Below are 21,875 nucleotides of genomic sequence, written 5' to 3' on the forward strand. Positions count from 1 at the left end.
CACCACGGCTTCCCGATCAGGATTTTTTCCTTCCTTGCACTGCTACAAACTGAGCAAAGTTTCGCTCTTGTCTTGTCTCACTCTTCTCCTACAGTCTGGCAAACATGAAGCGGGCACAGTGATGGAACATCTCTCGTTTGCTTTGTTAATCAAACAACTGCAGATTCGTTCTCCTCTTCTTTTGTCGCAGATAAAGTCTATCCATTATGCAGGAGTTTGAGCTGCAGTGATTCGTTTTTTTTAAATGAACAACTTGAAAACGCTAGTCGAGAATGTCCAACAGAGACTGAGGAAGCATATTTAAACATAATGATATTGAGGCAGGCAAGGTAGAGTGGTTTGGGTTTTTTGCTAAGAGGGTTGCGGGTTCAAATCCCAACCTCAACATGACTGGTTTGTGTTCATTCCAAAACATTATCTCATTATTCGTTCCTATTGTCTATATACGTTATTAGTTCATTCTTACCAACCCTATGAAGCCTTCAGTTGGAATCTTTACACTTTTAAGTTGCAGTGGTGATAAGCTAGTGGCCCTTTGGCCCAGAGGCAATGTCTCTGTCATTGGTGTGGAACCCCAGGGTTCACCTCCTGGACAAGTTCGAATCCCAGTTAGGGCGGTTAATACCTTCCAGTGGACTCACCACCCGCAGGAAGGTTTGGGGGGTTGGTATGGTGCAATGTGATTTGGGTGGAGACTGCTGTCCCCGCAACCCGGTAGCGGATAAGCGGATGAAAATGGATGGATGGTGATAAGCTAAGCTAACGCAACTTTTGCACATAATGCAATTTTAGTTTGACTGAACAACATATGTCCTGACAGGGCTGTACCTTAATATATGATGAGAAAATAGAACTGTAACTAAATGTGGTCGTCCCAGTGACTCGAGGTACAAGCTCATACAAGGTTTTGTGTCTGCAGCTACAGCTAAAAACACGACTCAGCTAGCATTGACAAATCCCTTGGCCGGGCTACACTAAGGTGTGAACACTTTCTTTGTAACAGTTATTTACTGATGTGTTAATTCAATGAGTACTAGGAAATAAATAAAGACTTCACAAACTTTGCAGATAATCTCTAACTTAACAAGCCTGAACAAACCCAGTTACTGAATGTGTTTAGACAGAGAGGTTGTACCAGCAAAACCTGAATACTTACCTCAAGGTTTGGTGTTAACGAGAAAAACTAATTACAATGACATTTAATCTGATCCTTATCTTTATTTAACTGGCAGTAGGAATACACTATGTGTGTTGAAATCGAATCTGCAGCTATTAACCACAGACACATGTATACATGTTACAAAGTGAGATTTCATCTCACTATTGATTTCAAACTTAGTGGGTTTGAAGAAGCCACAGCGTAACTGAGAATGTGGTTGGACATGGGTCGATGTGGAAATATTACTTAACACAACAGTTGCAATTAAAAAAAAAAATCTACTACTTTGGTAATAAAACTTCAATTATTGTGTAGAGATAACGTCCGACACCTTGGATATTTCAATTTTTCTAACAATATAGTGAAGGCTTTAAAACATATTTTCACCGGGGGCCACATCATCAATACAGTTCCCCTTGAAGGGCCGGTTGTAAATGGAAAACTGTATAGATCAGGGGTCCACAACCCCTGGTCTGCGGACCACTACCAGTCCATAGGTCATTTGGCAGTGGGACACAGCACCTTGCTACCGGTCTGTATTTGCGGTCCGGTCTGTAATTGATTATTATTTATTCAAGCTACAAATATTGTTCATTGCTGTGTAATTAAAAAAAAACAACTTTTAATTTCATAGGTTAAGAAACTCTGCTGCACAGACTTCACTAAATGTTTTTTAAGCTCCAGCAGGCCACAAGAAAACGGCTTGGTGGGCCGCATTTGGCCCCCGGGCCTTGAGTTTGACAAATATACTTTAAACTTTGAGAGGTTTTATTTCAAATTTAAAGACATTTATGTGTGAAAGTTTTGGGGTGGTCCTTGGCTCAGTAGTTGACGGATCAGGGTTGTTAAGCGAGGTCTATTTAGCATTAAGTAAACACTCTAAAAAACTCTACAGCCAAAGCGCCAATTGCGCAACCAGTTCCTCCTGTGTGTTTGGTGTTTCACAGATGAATGAAATAAAATGAATTGAAGCGAATAAAGCAACAAAGCAATTGTTGGGCCTTAACCGCCTGCTTTTAAACCTTTGGTGAATGCTGCTTTTATACTCCAACCTACCAGATAATCTACTAACTGACTAATAACCCACTCATTTTTATGACTAATTCCGAACTGTTTAACTATTGGGAGGGGCACACATTTGTGTTTTGGTGTGTTTGCTTTGGTAGTGTTACGTGACATGAGTTAACACATTGGTTCTCCAACTTTTTCTACTCTGTACCACCTGAGAAAACCTTGATCTCTATGAGTACCACCATGATGACCAACATTAGAATATAGCAGCGTAGGCCTTCACTGTTAGCTTCCACCACAGGAGAGATGTATAAAAATGTTTATAAAGATGTTTTTGTTTAAATGTTGTATTAATTGTGCATTGTATGTTTCAGATTTATTCAACTGAAAATGTAAAAATATGAATTTTCGCCCCTTACCACTAGAGAGTGCTCGTGTACCACCGGTGGTATGCGTACCACAGTTTGAGAACCTCTGACTTTACATATTTTGTCGCCTGCTGAAGTTTTGAGGTGAAAAACCAAACTATAGATTTCAGCCAACATCCAATGTACTCATAAAAGAAACATCAAAAGTTGACTTTCAGTGAAACCTGTTTCTTTCAGTGAAACCAAGAAAGCACATTTTTTCTCCCTCTCTCCTGCCTTGCTCAACCAGAGAGTCAGAGAGCATGTGGCTCTAATTGGCTTCGTACCCATGTGTATATGGTCCACTGAAATCAAAATGGGTCAATCAGTGTAATTGTGCCAATTAAATGTCCAAACTCTTTAAAGCTCTACCTCCAGGTATGGGAGTGTTGCAACAACACTACTCAGAGGGAATTTTACCATCTGTGAAGCACATACAAGTGAATCAATGTGTACTGCACATACTGCACGCTCTTCAGTACACACTCCATACACATTATACGTACACGTACATTGTAGTAAGATAATGTTTTTTATTATGTGTTGGCCGACTATGGTTTCTGGCTTGTAATAAAAGTAGAGGTGCAGGTGTTCTTTGGGGGCGAGGGTGGGGTCGACCAGTTTACTGATCAAAGATACTGGGGGGTGGGGGGGTGGAGGGGGTCAGACATGGGATGACTGGTCTGAAGATATTTTTATGCTGTTGGTGGTAATGTCTGCTTCCTTAGGGGATGATTAAGAAAGTGCTGTAAATTACATAAGTGGCCATAGATGAGTTCTTGGGGAGTCCTATTTCAAATAGAGCTATTACACGATGACAGGCATTAAAAGGCGAGAGGGAAATAGAGGAAGGCTACATAATCCAGTCTTTTGATGGCTAGGACCCAGTTTTTGCTCTTTTCAACTATTTCAGTCATGGCCTGAGGCTGAACAAACAGGTGTCTGGCTGCAATCTGGGTGGAGCGACAAACAGATCTGGGCTCATGATACAGTGTTAAAACATTCTGGAAAAAAAAAAAAAAACTTTTTGTTTTTGTGTGAATAATTTAGGTTAAGTGAAGTTCATTGCTGTTTTATGTTTCTCGCAAAAATAATGAGACAAGATGGGTTCTTTTCGTGGACGGTTTTATTGTTTAATAGCTGTTAAAATGGAATGCTAATTGTTGTGGAGAGTTAAAAGCTCAAAGGCACTTAAACGAAGTTCCACCCCCACCAAAAAAAAAAAGGTTTTACAGCGACATCTTTGTCAATACTTCATTCTCACTGTGAAAAGAGAGGAGGAAACTCAGGATAGTGTTTTTTGATAGGAGAAGAAAAGAAATGAAAACGCCCTTCACAACTTTGCTCACAAAGGGGGAAATGAGATAGTGTTTCTTGGCCACAGGGGTATTTCAGGATGCTATAACGAGGTGTGCCAAAGAGGAACAGAGAAGGTCTCTGGCAATTACAGTCAGGGCTTAAAAAATAGCAGTGTCATCTTAGAAGCCTTTGTGAGTCAACGGGGAATGTGTTTTTACAATAATCCTGAAATAGAAGTATGGGTTGATACAGCATGAATCCGATCCCTGCGCATACTCTCTGCTTTGAATTTATCAATAGTTTGGAGGCATCAATAATGGTCGTGATTTACGATGTTGCGCCCTGAAGATACAGTGGTGGCACAAAGATTTTAGGGTTTTTTCTGTCTTCAGTCTTTGTTGTCTTTGTAAGTGAAACTGAAAGCAAAAAAAACACAAAAAAACAAGAGGCCCATCATCCTCACGTTGAGTCAAAGTGCCTTGATGAAAGTCAAGAAAAGGCTGAAGCCTCAGACAAAAGCTTTGTCCCATCACACATTCTTTTTATCAGGTTTGTGTCTGGCCCAGAACAAAGAGTCTCCCCCCCACCCACCACCCATCAAGGACCCCTTTGGTCTGGCCCTTGACTGACAAGCACGGTCAAGCCTTCACAGCACAGAGGAAGTAACTAAAGCAACAAGTGCCCGCGGTGGCTAGTGAAAATGATTGACAGAGCCAAGATAATCTCCCCCTCTCAACATCATTGAGTATTCAGCCCTCAACAGCAGGAAGGGTCAGTTAATGACCCCTGTTTGTTTCTTTTTTTTTTCTTCTTTTTTTTATCCCATATCCTCTGAACTCCCCCTTTACCTTTCACTGTCCAAACGTATTGTCTCATCAGTTGTCACCTCTGTAGTTTTCTTTTTAGAACTACCTGCAGGACTCTCAGTGTGTTTAAATCAGTGACAGTTACTGTGAGAAAACAAAGGAAAGCTGATGATTCGCTAAAGCATACAATGTAAAATAAGATGGTCAAATATTTGGTCATTTACTAAAGCTCACAGAACTTCATTCAGACTTAGCTGTTTGTCACTGATCATCTGGTGGTGCATCCTTTCTACAACGACCCTCGTTACAGGTATGCAGCCCATTTGAGGCTAAATACCAGAATTTCTCAGTAGTCAGTCAGAACTGAAGAAACTCCTCTTGGATTAAATTAAATTAAAATACCTGGATGACTGAGAACCTACATAGACATCTTGACTTAATTGTTTTTCCATCTGCTTAAAGTATTTTTTTTTTAATATATAAACAAACCGAACAATGATCAATTTTCCACCTTTGTGTCTGCAGAAATCCGGATGGAGATGTCCAGCCCTGGTGTTACATTGCAGACACTGAAGATGGCGTCTACTGGAGATACTGTGACATCCCTACCTGTCAGAGTAAGGACTCATTGTCACTACTTCACTTTCAACACTTCAGAGTACCTCTCTCTATCTTTTGTCTGTTTATGTCATCATGCCCGCATCATTGGCAAACACACCAACTATGTCTATTTCTAGGCTCTTATGAATTTCTTTTTAAAGGCTGCAGGTCCTCGCACAGTCATTACCGTCTTAAAAAAATCTCTAATTGCTTCCCATCACTCCCTCCTTGCCTGGGCCTGTCCTCATTTTAATGTGAGCTGTCAATCATATGTTGTGCATATGTGTTTTGTCTGTATGCGTTTTTGAATGCGTGTCATAAGTTTCCCCTTTGGCTTAAAGGCTTGTTTGGACATGGTTGATGATGTGAGTGATTTTATGAATCTACCTGATGTACTTGTATGGTTTCACATGTGAATGTGAGCTCTCCAACAAATCCAACATTTCAGACCTGTGTTATTACGTTTTTGTGAGTGCCCTGAGCAAATGATGTACCGTACAACTGGAGTGAAATCCCATTCTCTCTGAACTGCTCTGCAGTGGTCAGACTTTATTGGTCCTTGTGTAAGCTGAGGTGATCGGAGTTTAGCAAGTGTCACTTTATGGGGTGAAGGTTTTAGATTACTATTTTTATTGATCACAAATGCCAAGAAATCTTCTACATCCTGTACTTTGATCTCTACCTAAACTAATTTATTATAAATAAAAGTAATGGATACAAAAAAAAAAAAACCTAACAAAGTATTTACACACTCCCAAGTCTGCAGACTATTTCTATAAAGTTCTTTGGCAGCCACAAAGAAGTAATTAACTCAGTAAAAGAAGACAAGAAAGAGTTCCTTGGTTTATTGAGCAGAAACTTTTATATTTATTTAGACTTCCCAATGGCAGGCTAAATAAGAGCATGGGATGAGTTTTTTTTGTTGTTGCTGTTGTTCTTGTTGCAGAACTACACTATTTCCTTAGTGCTGAGACTTTTGTTGCTTCTTTAGCCATAACAGCCCTGGTATAGACAAATGGTGTGGTCAGCTCACAGACGATGGAAATGTGAACCAAAAAGTCTTAAAATGTTGATAGCTATAATCGCACTGTGAGTCTACACCACACAGATTAAAAAAAAAAAAAAAATTATGGTGTTGGAATTCATGTGCCTTCTTTGATTCACTCGTATACGAATTGAGAAATGTAATGCTTCTTTTCTCAAATATTTCTATTTTACAAAATGAAAATGTGATTTATTGGGATTCATTGATAACAAAGCTTTAAAGAAACTAGAATATATTTTTATTGCATTCTAAAAATACTTTTGCCGAGTGGACAGAAAAATGTCATTAGCTTCGTTTCTGGATCTGTTTTTTTTTTTTTTTAGAAGTCATATAGTATATAAACATCTTCAGATTGAGGTACTGTCGTACATTGTTGTCATCGCACTGAGATGTTTGGTTCTATACTCGGTACTACCAGCTTCTGAGATCCTTACTGACCCTCCAGGTATTCACTATTATGCTGTGTGAGTAGGAACTTTATCACTGCCTGATGTTTGAATGGCTCAGTATCCATTAACCCAACTAATTATGCCTGTTGGCTAGATGACCTGTGTGTGTGTCTGTGTGTCTGCATTCTGTAAATGATTTCATGTGTGTAGGAGATTAGGACTTGTGGGTGACCTATTTCAGTAGCTTAATGTTTCTTGGACAATGTCCCAAACTTTTGTGGCTTAGAGGGAAGCAGGAGGACAGCCCACCGTTTGTCGTGGGGCTTGTATCTTATCTTTGCTGAAATTAGGCCGGCTTTTGTTCCAAATGGGTTTGCCATGTGTTGGTTTAACCATGTTTTTGTCTAGGATCTAGTCCCGCACAATCTGTAAGTGTAACCCATACTGGAGACATGTGGCCCATTTCTATAAGCTGTGAGCTTCACCCATATCAGATGTTGTCTTACTCCGGCGTTCTCTTTTCTATTTGGAAATCAAAAGTTATCGAGCCCTGTAATGTTAGTAAAGAAGATGAGCTTCGCTGTGAGCCAGGCTTCCAATGTCATGAAAACGGGCCTCTTCATCGGAGACGGTTTCTCCCTGCAGGGAACTTTCAGACACAAATGCTCTGTCTCATCTATTGTGAAACTGCAGTCGCCACGTGGTGGCTCACCTTCTGGCGGTTCTTGTTCACAACCTGCTGCATTTGAAAGCTTCAGCACCCAAGTGAGAAAACACTGATGTTCTCTGTGTTAGTGTTCGGATTCTGCTGCTGGCACATGAAGTGAAAAACCATGTGGTGCCCTAGCGAAAGGGCAACAGTGCCCTTTGTTTTCATTTTGTCTGACTTTTGTTTTGTCTGCGCCTTCGTTTTGTCTACTCTTCTGCTAACTTTTGATGTCAAGTGGCTGGTGGTTGGTGGCCGCCGGCTGAGGCACCTGGTTCCTGCCAATGGCCATTCTGTTATCCAGCCGGGCTCCCTGTCATCTAGGCCCAAGCCACCCGGGTGAGGGTGACACACCCTGGTTTCGCGCACACTGCCAGGCAGGTCACATGAGGCCAGAAACACATACTTTAACAGTGTGGATTATAGGGTAGGTCACAGCAATTGTTGATCTTGGTAATCCTTTATGGCTGCAGATAGCTGCTGGTGGAATTATCTAGCATTTGAAAACAGCATGTTGTCAAAGCACATTGTCTACTGTAGTTATATCGCCATAATTCCTCGGACAGTGACAGGTGGTACACAAAATTCTCCACTAAGAAAAACCTTGTAAAGAATATTGCTATACAGTTTGAGTGAAACTATAACAAATTTGACGAAAACAAAAACTTAGTAGAGGGTTTCTTCCATCCCTAACCCTTGTTTTTTTTTCTGTATTCAAAGTTAGTTAATGAACTGAAGTTAGTGTGCAAGACAGGAAAGCCCCGGGCCAGCTTAGAAAAGGTGTGCTATGAATTCCTGAAGGGATTTTTTTGTTTTAGTGCGTTGTATCACAGCAACTCAGTTTACTGTTTTACACATTGTTTCCCAAAGACTGGATCACGACCCTCAGGTGGGTTTTTTTGGGGGGTGGTCTCGCATCATGTTTACCACGAGTTTACCAATAATGTCTATTGGATCTTGGGTCTCAAAGATTGTGACTTTAAAAATATGGGTCCCCAGAAAAAAAGGTTTGGCAAACACTGATATAACATTTTCCATTAGGCAGGTATAAACACATACAACCAATTTCTCTGTTCATGTTCACCGGCCTTCCTGGGTCAATTGGGAAAACTGTATTCATAATTTAGTTTAGTTTTTAACCCCAACCTTCAGGCTGTCACACATTTACTTGCCTTCCTGTGGCTGGAAAACAAACGCTTTGCCCGGGATGAACAGGTCCAGCTGCCTGGCCGCCCGCTGTGACCTGGATGTTTTTCTTTAAAAAAAAAAAAAAAAAGGAAAAGGAAAAGAAAAAACAGGTGAATGAGAAATAAAAGTCTCTATTTTGCTGAAGAACACATGTATAAATATTAATGTGGCCAATGTGTTAATGTATTGTCACAAGAGCAAAGTCCTTCTAAACTAATTTTAAATTTTCATTTTATGGCATTAAATGGCAGTAAATCATTTAGCGCTTGCTTATAGGCAAGGTAGCACGTTTACTCGATTTCCTTTTTCCCACAGTTCCCTTACACTGTTCTACACTCACAACATTTTGTTATGTTGTACTGTAGCTGTGCTGTGTTGCCAAGCATTTGCTCGACAATGTGCCCTGGCTCCGTTCAACTGACGCAGATTAAAACTGTCAAAGTGAATTCTCGGAGCATTTGCCAAAACAAACACACTCTGATTTGCTTGTTGGGAGCTCCTTCACAAAAACATAAAACGAAGAAGAACTTGTTTTGCCACTGCACTTGTCTGCAATAAAGAGACTCACAACAGCATCTGTGAGGGCTTTATCATAATGGAGCTGATAGTGAACAATTATAGGAACATAGTAGTTATTTTAACATTCATATATATTTTCTCTATATTTTATTTCTCACTGCAGATAATCTGTACATTTTGACTGTTTTCATCTAACCTTTCATCTTTTATCCAGTCTTTGACTTGAACTAAGAGGACACTGATGGTTTTATTGTCTGTCAGTGTTTTATTGCTCTGACACCTGAGTATTAATTAGACTCGTGTGACTTATAATAACATACATTCTTCAGGAAGTTCTGATTACGCACATCTTTCACCATGATTTGTTAAAACAACAACAGGAGTCTGTTTGAGCAGCCACACCTCTGATATATTATAAAAAAAAAAAGGACCGGTCATATTTGAACAAAGCTTTTATGGCTTAATGGCAAAAATAATTTGTGGTAATAAACGCACCTGTGAAAACTGAAGTAATGAGACTTGACGTCTTTGTGAAGTTAACACATCATCAGTGTTGGCTGTTCAGATGTTGAGGCTAAAAGTCGTGTTATTACTTTGTGAAATTATAAAGATGTAGGACACAGAGTAAAGTTAAAGCTGGACAAATCAACATACCCTTACCCTGTATATTTTGGTTTTATGATTTGGACCCCCTGTGGATATATGAAATAATAATGACCAGTCCTAAATACGTCTAATAGGTGGCAGTAACACAGCTCACGGGAGTCGCGGGGCTAGGGTGTTATCTGGATTATCTTAGCCTCAGTGGAGACTCTCAAAATAAAATGCTAGGTACTATATCGGCCCTAACATTCCGCAAAAGATAGTAAATAGTCAAATGGTGCAACTAAAATGCTACATGCTTGTGCATCATGCTATCAGTATGCTATAATGCTAGCCCTCTGAGAGCACCAACATGCAACGTTTCCTTATGGGATTTACATATAAACGTACCTAGCACCACCTGGAGTTCAGAGAAGGATGCTATGTGTTGATTGCTGACAATAAAACATACTGTATGTCTTTGTAAGTTCTCAGTCATCCAGGTCATCTTATCCAAAGCAGTTAACTAGAGGGCAACTGGATTGTCTTAGATTCTTGACGATTTTCACCTCTCAGCCAAGGGATTTCTTCAAGAAATGTCTTCAAGAAACTCAAACAATCAAGTCCGGGATCTACTGAACTGCTTCGATTAAAACTCAATATTTTTTAAGTTTCCAAAAATGGGCCAACCTCTTTTCCTGAAATAAATTGTGTTCAGAAACTTCTAATGATTTGTGAACCAAGGTTTTTTTGGTAACGAGTCACGAGTTTTTATCAACTTATCTTCATGTTCTTGCATGTTCTTTCGAGGCCCAAAGGATACAGTGAGACACTGAATTTTGATATTGCTCATTTATCATTAATCATGGATTCTCTCCATGTGCTGATTATTCTCACACCCACAAACCCCTGAGGGCGACGTGCAATTATGTTAACTTAAGCATAACCAGTGTGTTTACATTGTGGTCGAGTTGAGCGCAGAAGCTCAGTCCCCTCAGGACTTAGCACTATAACTGTAAACTTTTTCTTATTGGAATGTAATTCAGAACTAGAGATGCAGGCGGTGGTGATGGGACCCAGTTGCCCCGATTCAGCACGGTCTGCCTTACAATATTGAACACTGTAGAGCTCAGGATATGCTCACTGCAGTTTCTGTGACCTCTGTGTGATCCTGTGACTATTCTAAATGATAGTGGGATAAGCAGCGCAATAATAAGTTTGTGAAGCACTTGGCAAAAAGTATTAATTTATAAATAATAGAAACTCATAAGCGAAGAACTTTTGGGTGGGGGGGGGGTTTCCTTGATAAATATACACCTATAACAAATGTCTCCTAAGTTTTTTTGATTGATTGATTTAAGTTTATTTCGTATATGAAAATAAAAAAAAGGAATACATATTGAGTAATCCTTAGCTAACGAATAGCAGTCTTCCTTTGAAACCCGTGTAGACACTCATACACACATACTTATATACACCAATAACACACATTCAGTACTCTATACACACCTGCCCATATATACAAACATACCGTGCTACCTGACACCTTCCTTATCCATATACCTCTTAAAATTAGTGACTTTGTATTTATTTTTAAACTGTGTCATGTTTGGCCATGACACAGTTTAAAAAAAGTACTGTTTGGTCTCCATAGTCTCAGCCCGCTAATTGAAACACAAAAACCCTTCCTTGATGTGCGAAATAGTGGTAATTTAAAGTTAATTTTCTCCCTTAGGTTATAACTCCCCTCATGATTTAAGTTAAATCTTAAATATTATGTTTCTACATTTTTGGCAAATGTTCATACAGTTGGAGGCTTTTAACCATTTTAATTGAGTTATTTTCCAATGACTAACAGTAGCTGACAGCTTAACTCAAGGAAATCAAATCACCTCAAAGTCAGGCCATGACACAAACCAAGCAGGTATAAAACTATGGCAAACAAAACAAAGAATAAGAAAGAAGACTCATTCTTAAAAAATAAAAATTTAAACGGTTATTTAAATCCGTGCGATCAGAGACAGAAGGGAAAGTATACCTTCAGTGGGAGAAATATTGATTTATGACTCCTTTAAAATGAAGAGGTTTACCTGCCTCAACCTATCAATACACTTTAATTATATAGTACACACACACATTTCTCTTGAAATTATAGTGCTATCAAGATATAAAAAAAGGTTTTAGAAACACCTTTGAAGAAGTAATGATAAAAGTCAAACAGGTGAGTTAATGTCTATGAAACAAATCGATGCAAATCAAAATAAGCACGCTGTCAAGACAAGTCTAGCATGTTGTACATGTGGTGTGGCAACCGAACCAAGACGGTAGCCTCCCTGCCCTGCCTCATGGCACTGGTGTTTGCCTAAACCCAGCGAGTCTTTGGAGTTCTGTTATTGTCGTGTTTATCGCACTCTCTGTGCTCGTGCCAAAACCAGCCCTCCCACTGAACCGTCTGAGGCAGGTTCAGGCAGAGGTAATGGAAATGGTGTGTTTGTGTGCGATGTAGACTGTGTAAAAACAGAAGTTATATATTCTGAGAGATTATATTTTCATATTGTTTCAAACACTGAGGCAGATTTTGACGTTCTTTATTTGTTTGAGTAAAAGCCAACAGAAAAACAAAGTAAAAGTCAAGACAAAAAAAAAAACTGCTAAGAGGTTTAAGCTGTGGCTCCTCTTAAGAGAACAACAATCAAATCATGTACCCTCCAGCAACCAGTTATTATCGTGGCAGTATTTATTCTGTAGGCACATAATTAAAAAAAACGTTTTTCCAACTAAATAAAATCTATCTATCATTTCTATCATTTCTATCATTTCTATCTATCTATCTATCTATCTATCTATCTATCTATCTATCTATCTATCAACCTAACAACCTACCTACCTACCTACCTATCTACGTATCCATCTATCCATCTATCTATCTATCTATCTATCTAAATAGCTATCTAGTTAGCTACTATAGCTAACTATCTCTATCAGCTAGATTTAGTCACAATTACTTTGAGGCAATGGAATCTGTCTGATGTTTCCTCTTCTGCCAGATCTTACATGTGTCCTTACCTGACAGCGTGGGTGGATATGCCCTGAATACACTTATTGTTACCTTACTCTAACCTCTGACCTTCTTGTAGCTCCACCCTAGCTGCCCTCAGGTGAAATTCCTGACTGTGATAGATTGCGTGAGGAAACAGAGGAGATAGAGATTTGAGACTCCCACAGAAGTAAGCGGGGGTACATCAAGTAGATTTAATCTATGTCTCTCTCTTTTCTCCTCCTTCTCCTTCTCCTCGCCAAAGTGGAATCAGCTTGTGCCATTAGGGAATTAAAGGTATTGATTACAAGGTGAGGTGGTTTTGCAGAAAGTTTGCTAATGAGAACAAGTAGAGGGCCATTGTGTAGCGGTTGTCTGGAGGGGGAAAAGAAGAGATGAATTGCAGTTCAACCAATTTAGCTTTTAGGACTGAGAGCCCACAAACAAATGTGGAGAGGATCCGGCATAAGCACAAACACAAACACAGTGCAGTCAATGTTATTTTATAAATGTGTCAGATATTGTTTAGCTAATGCGCATCAAGCTGACTCTGTGTGTTTGTTAAGAGTGTGGCTTATTACTTATAGATGTTGGAGCATGATCAATAAGACTTTGTGGGCTCGCGGTTATATGCTAACACACCTGCAGTAATAAAAACAAGGCGATATCGTAGCTGATGTTACAGCATATATTGACAGTGGGTTCTATAATGTTTACGGAACACTGCAAATGCTGTAAGTTTGTGTTTAGTTGAACATTGGCGGTATAATTCCCGGCAATATCCATCCATCCATCCATTCATTCTCATCCGCTTATCCATTACCCCCTGAACCTTCCTGCAGGTGGTGAGTTCACTGGAAGGTACCAACCTTGCTAATTGGGATTTGATCTTGCCCAGGAGGTGAACCCTGGTGTTCCACACCAATGACAGAGACATTTCCTCTGGGCCAAAGCACCACTTCCTGACAGTAACCGATGATTTTATGGTATCAGGTTAGCATGATCTCCTGTGTGTGCCTGCTACCACAGTTTCATTGGACACTCTTAATGATTGTTGTGCGGATGGTTGTTTGTTTCTATACAGCGGTGTTTCTTCTGGAGACCCATATTTTAAAAGTCACAAACCTTTGCGACCCAATGTCAATAGACATTATTGGTAAACTCCTGGGAAACATGATTTGAGACAACCCACAATAAAAACTCTTGTGACCCAGTCTTTGGGAAACAATGCTATACATGACTGTTACGTTACTGTTTGGATCCAGGGCAGAACATAATTCTCTGTGAGAAACTGCACCACACTCTCAACTGTGAGGGCAGATAATTGAACGTGCACCAACTCATGTAGTGTGAATGAAAAATTCTGGTTTTACCATAGAGTACTCGGTGGGCACCATTTTTTGGACCAAACCTGGCCAATATTTGGAAGGAATGAGAGTTTCATTAAAATGATTGACATTTACTTGAAGCCTTAAAGGCAATATCTTTTCGTCAATGCACGTTTTTGCTCCCATTGGAGCATCTAAAACACATGAATTCTGTTTTGAAGATTCCATTAATCGCTTCAATGCCAATTGTCCATGTAAGCTGCAGTATGTAATTATCTGATGGAGAACAGCCAGTAATACTCCCCTAAAGCCCAACTGTTTAACAACATTCTCTCGGTATTTTATTCGCACAATTCCTAGAAATAAAACCCTTTGCTCCGGGATTGAAAGAAAATAATCAGAAAGCTGTTTATGATGCTCTTTACTTTCATATCGTTAAGCTATAAATGACTTAAGTAGCTCAGAGGGGCCATTACTGCTCTTCATGTTTCAAATGTAGTCTTAAACAGAACTTTTTCGCGATAGCGTTCCTTTGGTGTGTCATGTGGTTACGCTCCATCAGCACGGCCGTTTTATGACTTTGAGACTTTTTAGGACTCATGAAAAACTGTGACCCCAAATGCACATTTTGTGAAGTTTTAATTTCGATCGTAGGACTTTGAACTTAGACTAATATATTATTTACATTTTAAATTAAGGGATAATTTCTTTAAACTTTCTGCAGACACCTGATCATGTACAGTTGCCTCCTACAGCCTCAGTCTGCAACCGCAGACTGCAACAGTCTGCAATGTCCGATTTTTTTTTTTTTTACTTACTGTGGAAAAAAAACCAAAAAACTCCACTGGCAGAGCAAAACTTTTTAATATTTTTTGAACATGCCTTAGGACCAGCAACCAGATAACCAGCATCACCTGCCACAATACATGCTGGAAGTGTTGGACAGTGTCTGCACATTTTTTCATCTTCCACCTGTCCCCAAGATCAAGTCCCTAGACCATTGTTGCCCAAAAACTGGGTCGCGGCCCTCAGGACGACCCAAAAAAAAATTTTTTTGTGGGTCGTCTCGCATCATGTTTCCCAGGGGTTTACAAATAATGTCTATTGACTTGGGTCACGAAGGTTTGTGACCCCAGAAAACTGTTTGGGAAACATTGACCTAGACTCCTCCAGACACACACACAGTTTTTTTGATGTTGTTGTTGTTGTTTTTTAAGTGAATGCAGAGTTATGTGAGGTGCGGCCATTTTTCATCTCTTCCGTGCATTGTTCTGCCAGAATTTTGAGAAGGTACTAATTATTCATTTAAAGCCCCAGCTCTTCTCTGTTCTTTCTAATTAGATGGTTAGTCACTCTCCCAGGGCTTCAGGCAAGGGCTTGGACTGCCTCCATCTCAATCTTGTTGTAACACTGCCTCCACAAAGTGCACGCACTCACAGTGTGTTTGAAACAAGCAAAGTCATTCTGTGTGACAGCGCTGCTCTAATTCTTAGTGTCTGGCTCTAAACTCTTTTTTTTTTTTATTTACAGACGGCAGAATTTATGGTCTCATAAAACATGAAGCTAATAGAAATGACAACAACTCCCTGCTAGAAATGTTGTGTCCAGAAAACCCCCAGTGTCTGGTGTGTTGGTGTGGGATGTTTCTGTGTTCTCACAGGCTGCGATGTAGTCCACAAGACTAATCACAGACTCGATAAAATGTGGCAGCTGTATTTGTTTATGTATTTACTGTACTGTAGCATAATGGGAGTAATGCATTGGGCCAAGACGCAATAAGAGGGAACCACTGAGTTTGTTGGGAAGACAGTCAAGTTACAGGATGTGTGTGTGTGTGACTTTTACAATCAGTGGCCCTGTTCCCAGGGATTTAACTCACTTGGATTTTAACTTTATTTAAGCTGAGCTATTAGCACTCAAGGAATGTCCTTGGTCTTCTATTTGCATCTTCTATTTTTAATTTCACCAAACTGTCAAATATTTTCTACCATCTTTCCAAAGCTGTTTCATACTGGAAGTACTGCGATGGTACTATTGTGATTTATATCTGTTTATATAGAGGGACGTTTTCCTTCTGTTTTCACTGACGTCGGCTAAATCATTTGTGACGCCATAGTCAGTGTAAAAGAGGGAAAAAAAGCTGGTGAAACATTTGAGGCTAGAAAAATGTCTTGAGGGTTATTGAGGCGTGCAGAGCAAAACATTGAAATGTTTGTGCGTCCACAGGACACAACATTTGATATGGGATGCAAATGCAAGCGTTAGAAGAGAAGTTTGGCGAAGCGTTGAAGCCTGATGACACTTTGATAACTGATGACAACTGATAACTGGCCGTTTTCTGCACGAGGAAGAAGTGAATGAATTTATATGAGGTGGTGCAGCAGGGCAGTGTTTACACTGCATTATCACCTGTCCTTTCAGCTTCGGTGCTGCTTTTCTGCTTGACAGTAATCAATGAGGGGAACGTGTGCCTTTTTTAAAAATGTGTTTGTGTCTCTTTTTGGCTTCATTTTGTGTTGTATTAAAAAGGAAATGGAAATGTATCCTATATTTATTCATTTATTCATTAATATGTGAGCTCTCGATTGCAAATTTTACAAAAGAAATATTTATTTGCATGACTTTATTCTGTGTAAAATCCAAAAAACATAACCAAACCCTCATCACATTTCTTACCTCGCACACCCCCTAGTGGCAGCTTATGCACCGCTTTGGGAGTCTCTGCCCTACGTCTATCCATAAAGAATCTATCTATTTCTATTTCGTATCTCTATCCATCTATAATCAACTGAGACAGACACAAAGACTCAATGTTTAAATGTCACAAGAGAAAATAAGTCAGTGTTCACCTTTCAAGAAGCTCATGTGAATCTGTGTCCAAAGACAAAGACCGTTGTTGAATAATCCACTGTGGTCTGAATGAGAGGAGGACTTAGTGTCAGTCAGTCCCCTGTAAACAGGCCTTTCATCACCTCACAGGCCCAAGTGACCGATCTGTCATTTTGATCGTGGTAAAAGCCGAGTTTTTATTAAAATGTCAAATTTAAAACAAAATTCAACACAGTTTTTTTTTCCTTTGGTTTCATCTCTGTGCCACAGACACTTCTGTTTTGTTTTTAGAGCTCTAGTTTTTGTGCAATACTTTGTCTTTTATTACACACCTTTTCGATGTCATTGTATCTTCTCCCAGTGTGAGAACAGCTCCCCCTAGAAACCCTTCCGGTGATTCACTGTGATTAAAGAGCAGGCACTTTAAGGCATCGCCTGGTTCTCTGTTTTCTAAGTTTTCCACCGCTAGGAGTGAATCTATATTGGAGAGAAAGACGCCCAGATTTGATTAAAAACAACAACACTCTTGTGTTTTCCCTCAGATTTCTTTGACTCCTTAGCTGCCAGATGTCACAGGAATTTATAACTATAATTATGTTTCCGTAATAACACGTTTGCCCCCACCTTACCCTCCCCTGCCCCCCGCTCATCAGCCTACACACATGCCCTCGCTGCCAAGTGCACTTGCCAAAGCCTGCTGCAGATGTTTGATGTTGTTTGTCCCAACACCGTGTATTGTTCTTCTTCGTCTTCCTCGCTGATGTGTTTTGGGTTGCCGTCCTTGTTGTGTCTGCTGCAGCGACAAACGTGTCTCCCGTTGCCCTCCCCACAGACACCCGTGGCAGTCTCTCTCTTGTTTTGCCTGCCGCCTCCTGTCATCTTTGCCCAACGTTGCATTGTGGGAAGGCTAACTAACTGATCTCGTTCCCGAAGTTGAGGCAGCAGCAGCCTGCCAGTTTGTGATGAGCCTGGCTGTGGTCGAGCCTTGTTTAGCTCTTTATGTCTTTTTTTGTCATTTTGTAGGAGTCCCCTCCCTTGTGCTGTGATCTTCTGAGGTTTGGAGAGGTCTGGTTTGGGCTAACTACAGAATTTATGCACCTTGTGTTCCCTTCATTTCTCCCCTCTGGCTTGTAAAGTCTAAATTCCACCAGTGTCTTTGAAGTGTTTTGTGTATTTACACTCATTGCACCTGCGAAGCAGATGTTGTGAAGGAACAAATCTTTGCAAAAAAAAAAAAAAAAATCTGTCATACTACGGTCGTTGTTACAGAAAAACAAAGGCATTGTAGACCCAGCTCTTCTGTCTCCAGTTTAGTACACTCTTTAGATGATCGGGCGAGATATGATCCCAGCACCTGCTGCTCTTCAGCAGCCTCTGGGACCAAAAGAGGACAAAGACAGAGAAATTGACTGCAGTCTGCAATCTTCTTGTCAAAGCAACATGAAAAAAGAGCAGCTCTGCCTTTAATCTGGCTGCTCAGCCCCGCAGTGGCATTTTCCATGTTTCAAAAACTCCATTGAACTTGTTCCTTACCTAAGGGAGGTTGAAATTCCCGACCAGGTGTTAATCAGAGCTCTTCTATTATATTATATACACATTTTAGCTGGAGATTTATATAAAAAAAGTGATGTATCAGCAGGTTCTCTTACACACTACTGTAATGAAAAGCCTGGAACATTCCCATTAATGTCTTGTCTGTCTTAAACCTGTCACGTAAATCCACCTGTAAAGCTGTAAGTGTGTGTTGTGAGGTCCTGTTAAATTATTCATCCACCATAAGAATCCATTTATAAAGCCAATGTTTCGTTTTGAATGCCCTTCCTCTTCTTTTTTTTTTAACATTCTGAAGAAGTTTGAGTGACTTTGTTTAGTGTGTTTAGTCATCTGACCAGTTCTGGTCTGGCAGGGAATAATGGTTGTAGCCAAAACCGCTATGATCAGAAACATGGACCAGGGTCACAGAGTGTCCCCACGTCTGCCAAGACCGATTCGTTTCATCAACACCCCCCCTCCCTCCCCCCCGCCCCTCCTTGACATCTCTTTCAAAATTGTGGCAGAGATGTTTGTGTACTACAATTTGCATGGAATCTGAAATGTGTCACAGTCCCCCCCCCCCCATGAGCCTTTGTGCCTCACTTTTACATAAACAGAAGGAATCTCCAGCATCTGCTGTGCACGTTAAGGAGATTTCATGCCAGCCAAAATGTTAACAACGGCACCAGCTGCAAATTGCACGTGTGGTCTTCATGAAGGTTACTTGAGTTCAAGAATGTCATTTTAAGTCATGTTCCTCTACAGTTGTATGTGTCCTTTCACAGAGAGACAACGTTTCACTAATTCAAACTGAGATGACGGCGCCCCTCGTGGAAACAAACAGTGTTGTTTTGTTGTTTCTCACTGGTAACAGTGTGTCTGTCGCAAATTAGCTGAACAGACAGACACTAGCATTTTATTGATGCAGAAAAACTTCATAAAAAGCAGGAAACTGCTGACGCTACTCTGTGAGGAAATGCTCTAAATTACATAGCTTTCAATGTAAAAAACAAATAACTTGATAAGAATCGTTGGACCAAATTGACCACATTTCACTCTCTAATATCCTAACTTAATAACTAACTGAATTATGACATGACGAGAAATTAGATCAATAACACTCATATTTTGTATTCAGCGTGGTTTGTTTCTAATTTAGTTTACAATTGAATGTCGAAAAAAAGTGCATGCTTGATAGAGAACAGGGACATTTTATGAGGTCGTATGCTTTTGATTTTTGCCTCCTCGTTGTGTTTCAAAGCAGCACTAATTCAAACATGTTGCTCCGTGTTGTCCTTTCTGTTTTCTTCCGAATGTCTCTCGCTCTCTCTCTCATATCCAATCGACTCCACGTGATTCCTTTGTTGACTTCTACGTAGAGAAAATCACTTACAGATTTTTTTTTCATTTTCTTTGTTTTGTCAAATTTGTTTTACCCCAGAACAGAGCAGTGAAAAAGCAAAGCCTTTTGAATCACGGGGAATAACAAATCCTTAGTGGGACACTGTGAGATGGCTGCTGGAGGCTTTGTTGGCACTTGCAGAACTATTATGTTGACTTTAAAGGCTTTGTAATGTTATGGTTTTTAATCCACTGTTGTAGGTTTTGAAAAATGGTATATTGTTTACAGAACACACAGAAGATTAATGGAGCTGAGCTGTTTGATTTATATTTAACCTGGAAACGTGTCAACATCCGTCTCCGTCTCTTTCAGTCTGCTCTGGGATCGATCAGAGTTTGTTTCTGACACCTACCGTACATCCTCGGGTGTGGCTTTCTTTTTTAATGTTGCTGTGTTGACTTGATGTAACTGCCACATTGTTGGAAACCACGTGCGTAAATTGTAGGTTCTGTATTTGTCTAATAAGACGTTTTTGATCACAACAGTTCTTTGGCACATGTAGGTTTTTGGGCACAGTTACTGTAAATGGTAAGAGACCTCAAAGCAGAACCAGAGCTCGCTGGAAGGATCACATATCCCAACTGGCCTCGGGGTATTCCATTGGGTTTCCTTGAACAGAGCTGGAAATGCTGCTGGTAATTAAATAAAGGCAGTGAGGATGTGTTCGGTCTGTAGGTTTTATGGATGGATGGATGGATGAATGAGTCGAGTGATGGATGGATGGATGGATGAACTAGTTGAGTGATAGGTGGATTGATGAATAGGTTGATTGATGAATGGATTAGATGGTTAGATGAATGGTTGGATTGGTTGGATGCATGGATGAAGGAACGAGTCAAGTGATGGCTGGATGGATGTATATTTGGATGGATGAATGAATAGGTTAATTGCTGGATGGATGGGTGGTTAGATTGGTTTGATGAATCGATGGATGATACATAAATGGATGAACGAGTTGATGGACGGAAGAATGGATGATGAATGGACTGATGTATTGGTTGGATGAATGGATGGGTGTATAGATGGATGGCCATTAATGGACAGATGGGTGGATTGGTTGGACGGATGGATGGATGGCCAGGAGAATGGATGAATAAAAGAAAGGACCCGGAGCTCCGTCGTCAGGTTTTTTTAGTTTGCGTGTCGACCACACGTGTTGGTCGTCCAGGAATCGCTATTTGTCTATTCTTCTCTGTTGCAACATACCCCATGACATTTCCAGACTTTAAAGAATGTGATCATTTACCGCACACATATTTCTAGTAGAATACAATATCCCCAATTTGATGCATTTGAGCACATTTTCCAGATTCCTCCTCTGTTTCACAATGACTCATCTTCTTCTTCTGCTTGTCTTGCTTCACCCCCTTCTCAGCCCCACTCCTCTTCTCCTCCTCCTCCTCCTCTCTGGCCTTTACTGCATTGTTTGCTTTCCAATGTAAAATTTACACCAGAATATTGAAATGGTGCGGTGATTCTTGATGGGTTTTGTCAGCGTGGGTAAGCAAATGAAAGACATTTAAAATAAAAACAAATAATCACTGCCACAGATAATAATTTCCCAAATTTTCAGGTGTGATACGGATTAAACTGTTTGAGCTGCAGGGTTACTCCCAACATGCCTTTGGCCTGACAGAATGAGGCAGAACTCTTCTTTGCGTAACTCTGGCCTATTCATAAGTCAAATGTACAATTATAAACTATTAACACAAATTAAATAGGTAAAGTCAATCAAACAAATTAATTAATAAAAAGTTCAAAAGAGAAAACCTGCAGGCAAATAATTGGATGTCTTGATTTAGACTGATCCTCAAAGCAAAGCAAATAATTGTGTGCGAGAAATGTATCCTCCAACAGCTCCACCCCGCACGTCATCAAACCTCAGGCGTGTTTGCAAAGAATCCTAACAGACTTTTAGTCCTGACGTTTTAAAATGTTTAAACATTTTCTAAAAATAAATAAAGAGATAAACTCTTAGGTAATTCTTCCAAAAAAGGTACTGATTACTAATGAAATAATTATAGATATATAATTA

General features: G+C 40.0%; 1 protein-coding gene across 2 annotated transcripts in view; it reads left to right on the plus strand.

Annotated features, from left to right (window-relative positions):
- kremen1 (kringle containing transmembrane protein 1) overlaps positions 1-21,875 on the plus strand; it is a 61,640-nt gene that overhangs the window by 27,677 nt on the left and 12,088 nt on the right. For both annotated transcript variants that reach the window (XM_017043027.2, XM_008336268.2), the window contains exon 3: positions 5,208-5,299. In XM_017043027.2, coding sequence (XP_016898516.1) covers positions 5,208-5,299 — 92 coding nt within the window. The remainder of the gene's footprint in view (positions 1-5,207; positions 5,300-21,875) is intronic.

Source organism: Cynoglossus semilaevis, chromosome Z (assembly GCF_000523025.1).
Source record: "Cynoglossus semilaevis isolate Cse_v1.0 chromosome Z, Cse_v1.0, whole genome shotgun sequence".
Lineage (NCBI taxonomy): Eukaryota > Metazoa > Chordata > Actinopteri > Pleuronectiformes > Cynoglossidae > Cynoglossus > Cynoglossus semilaevis.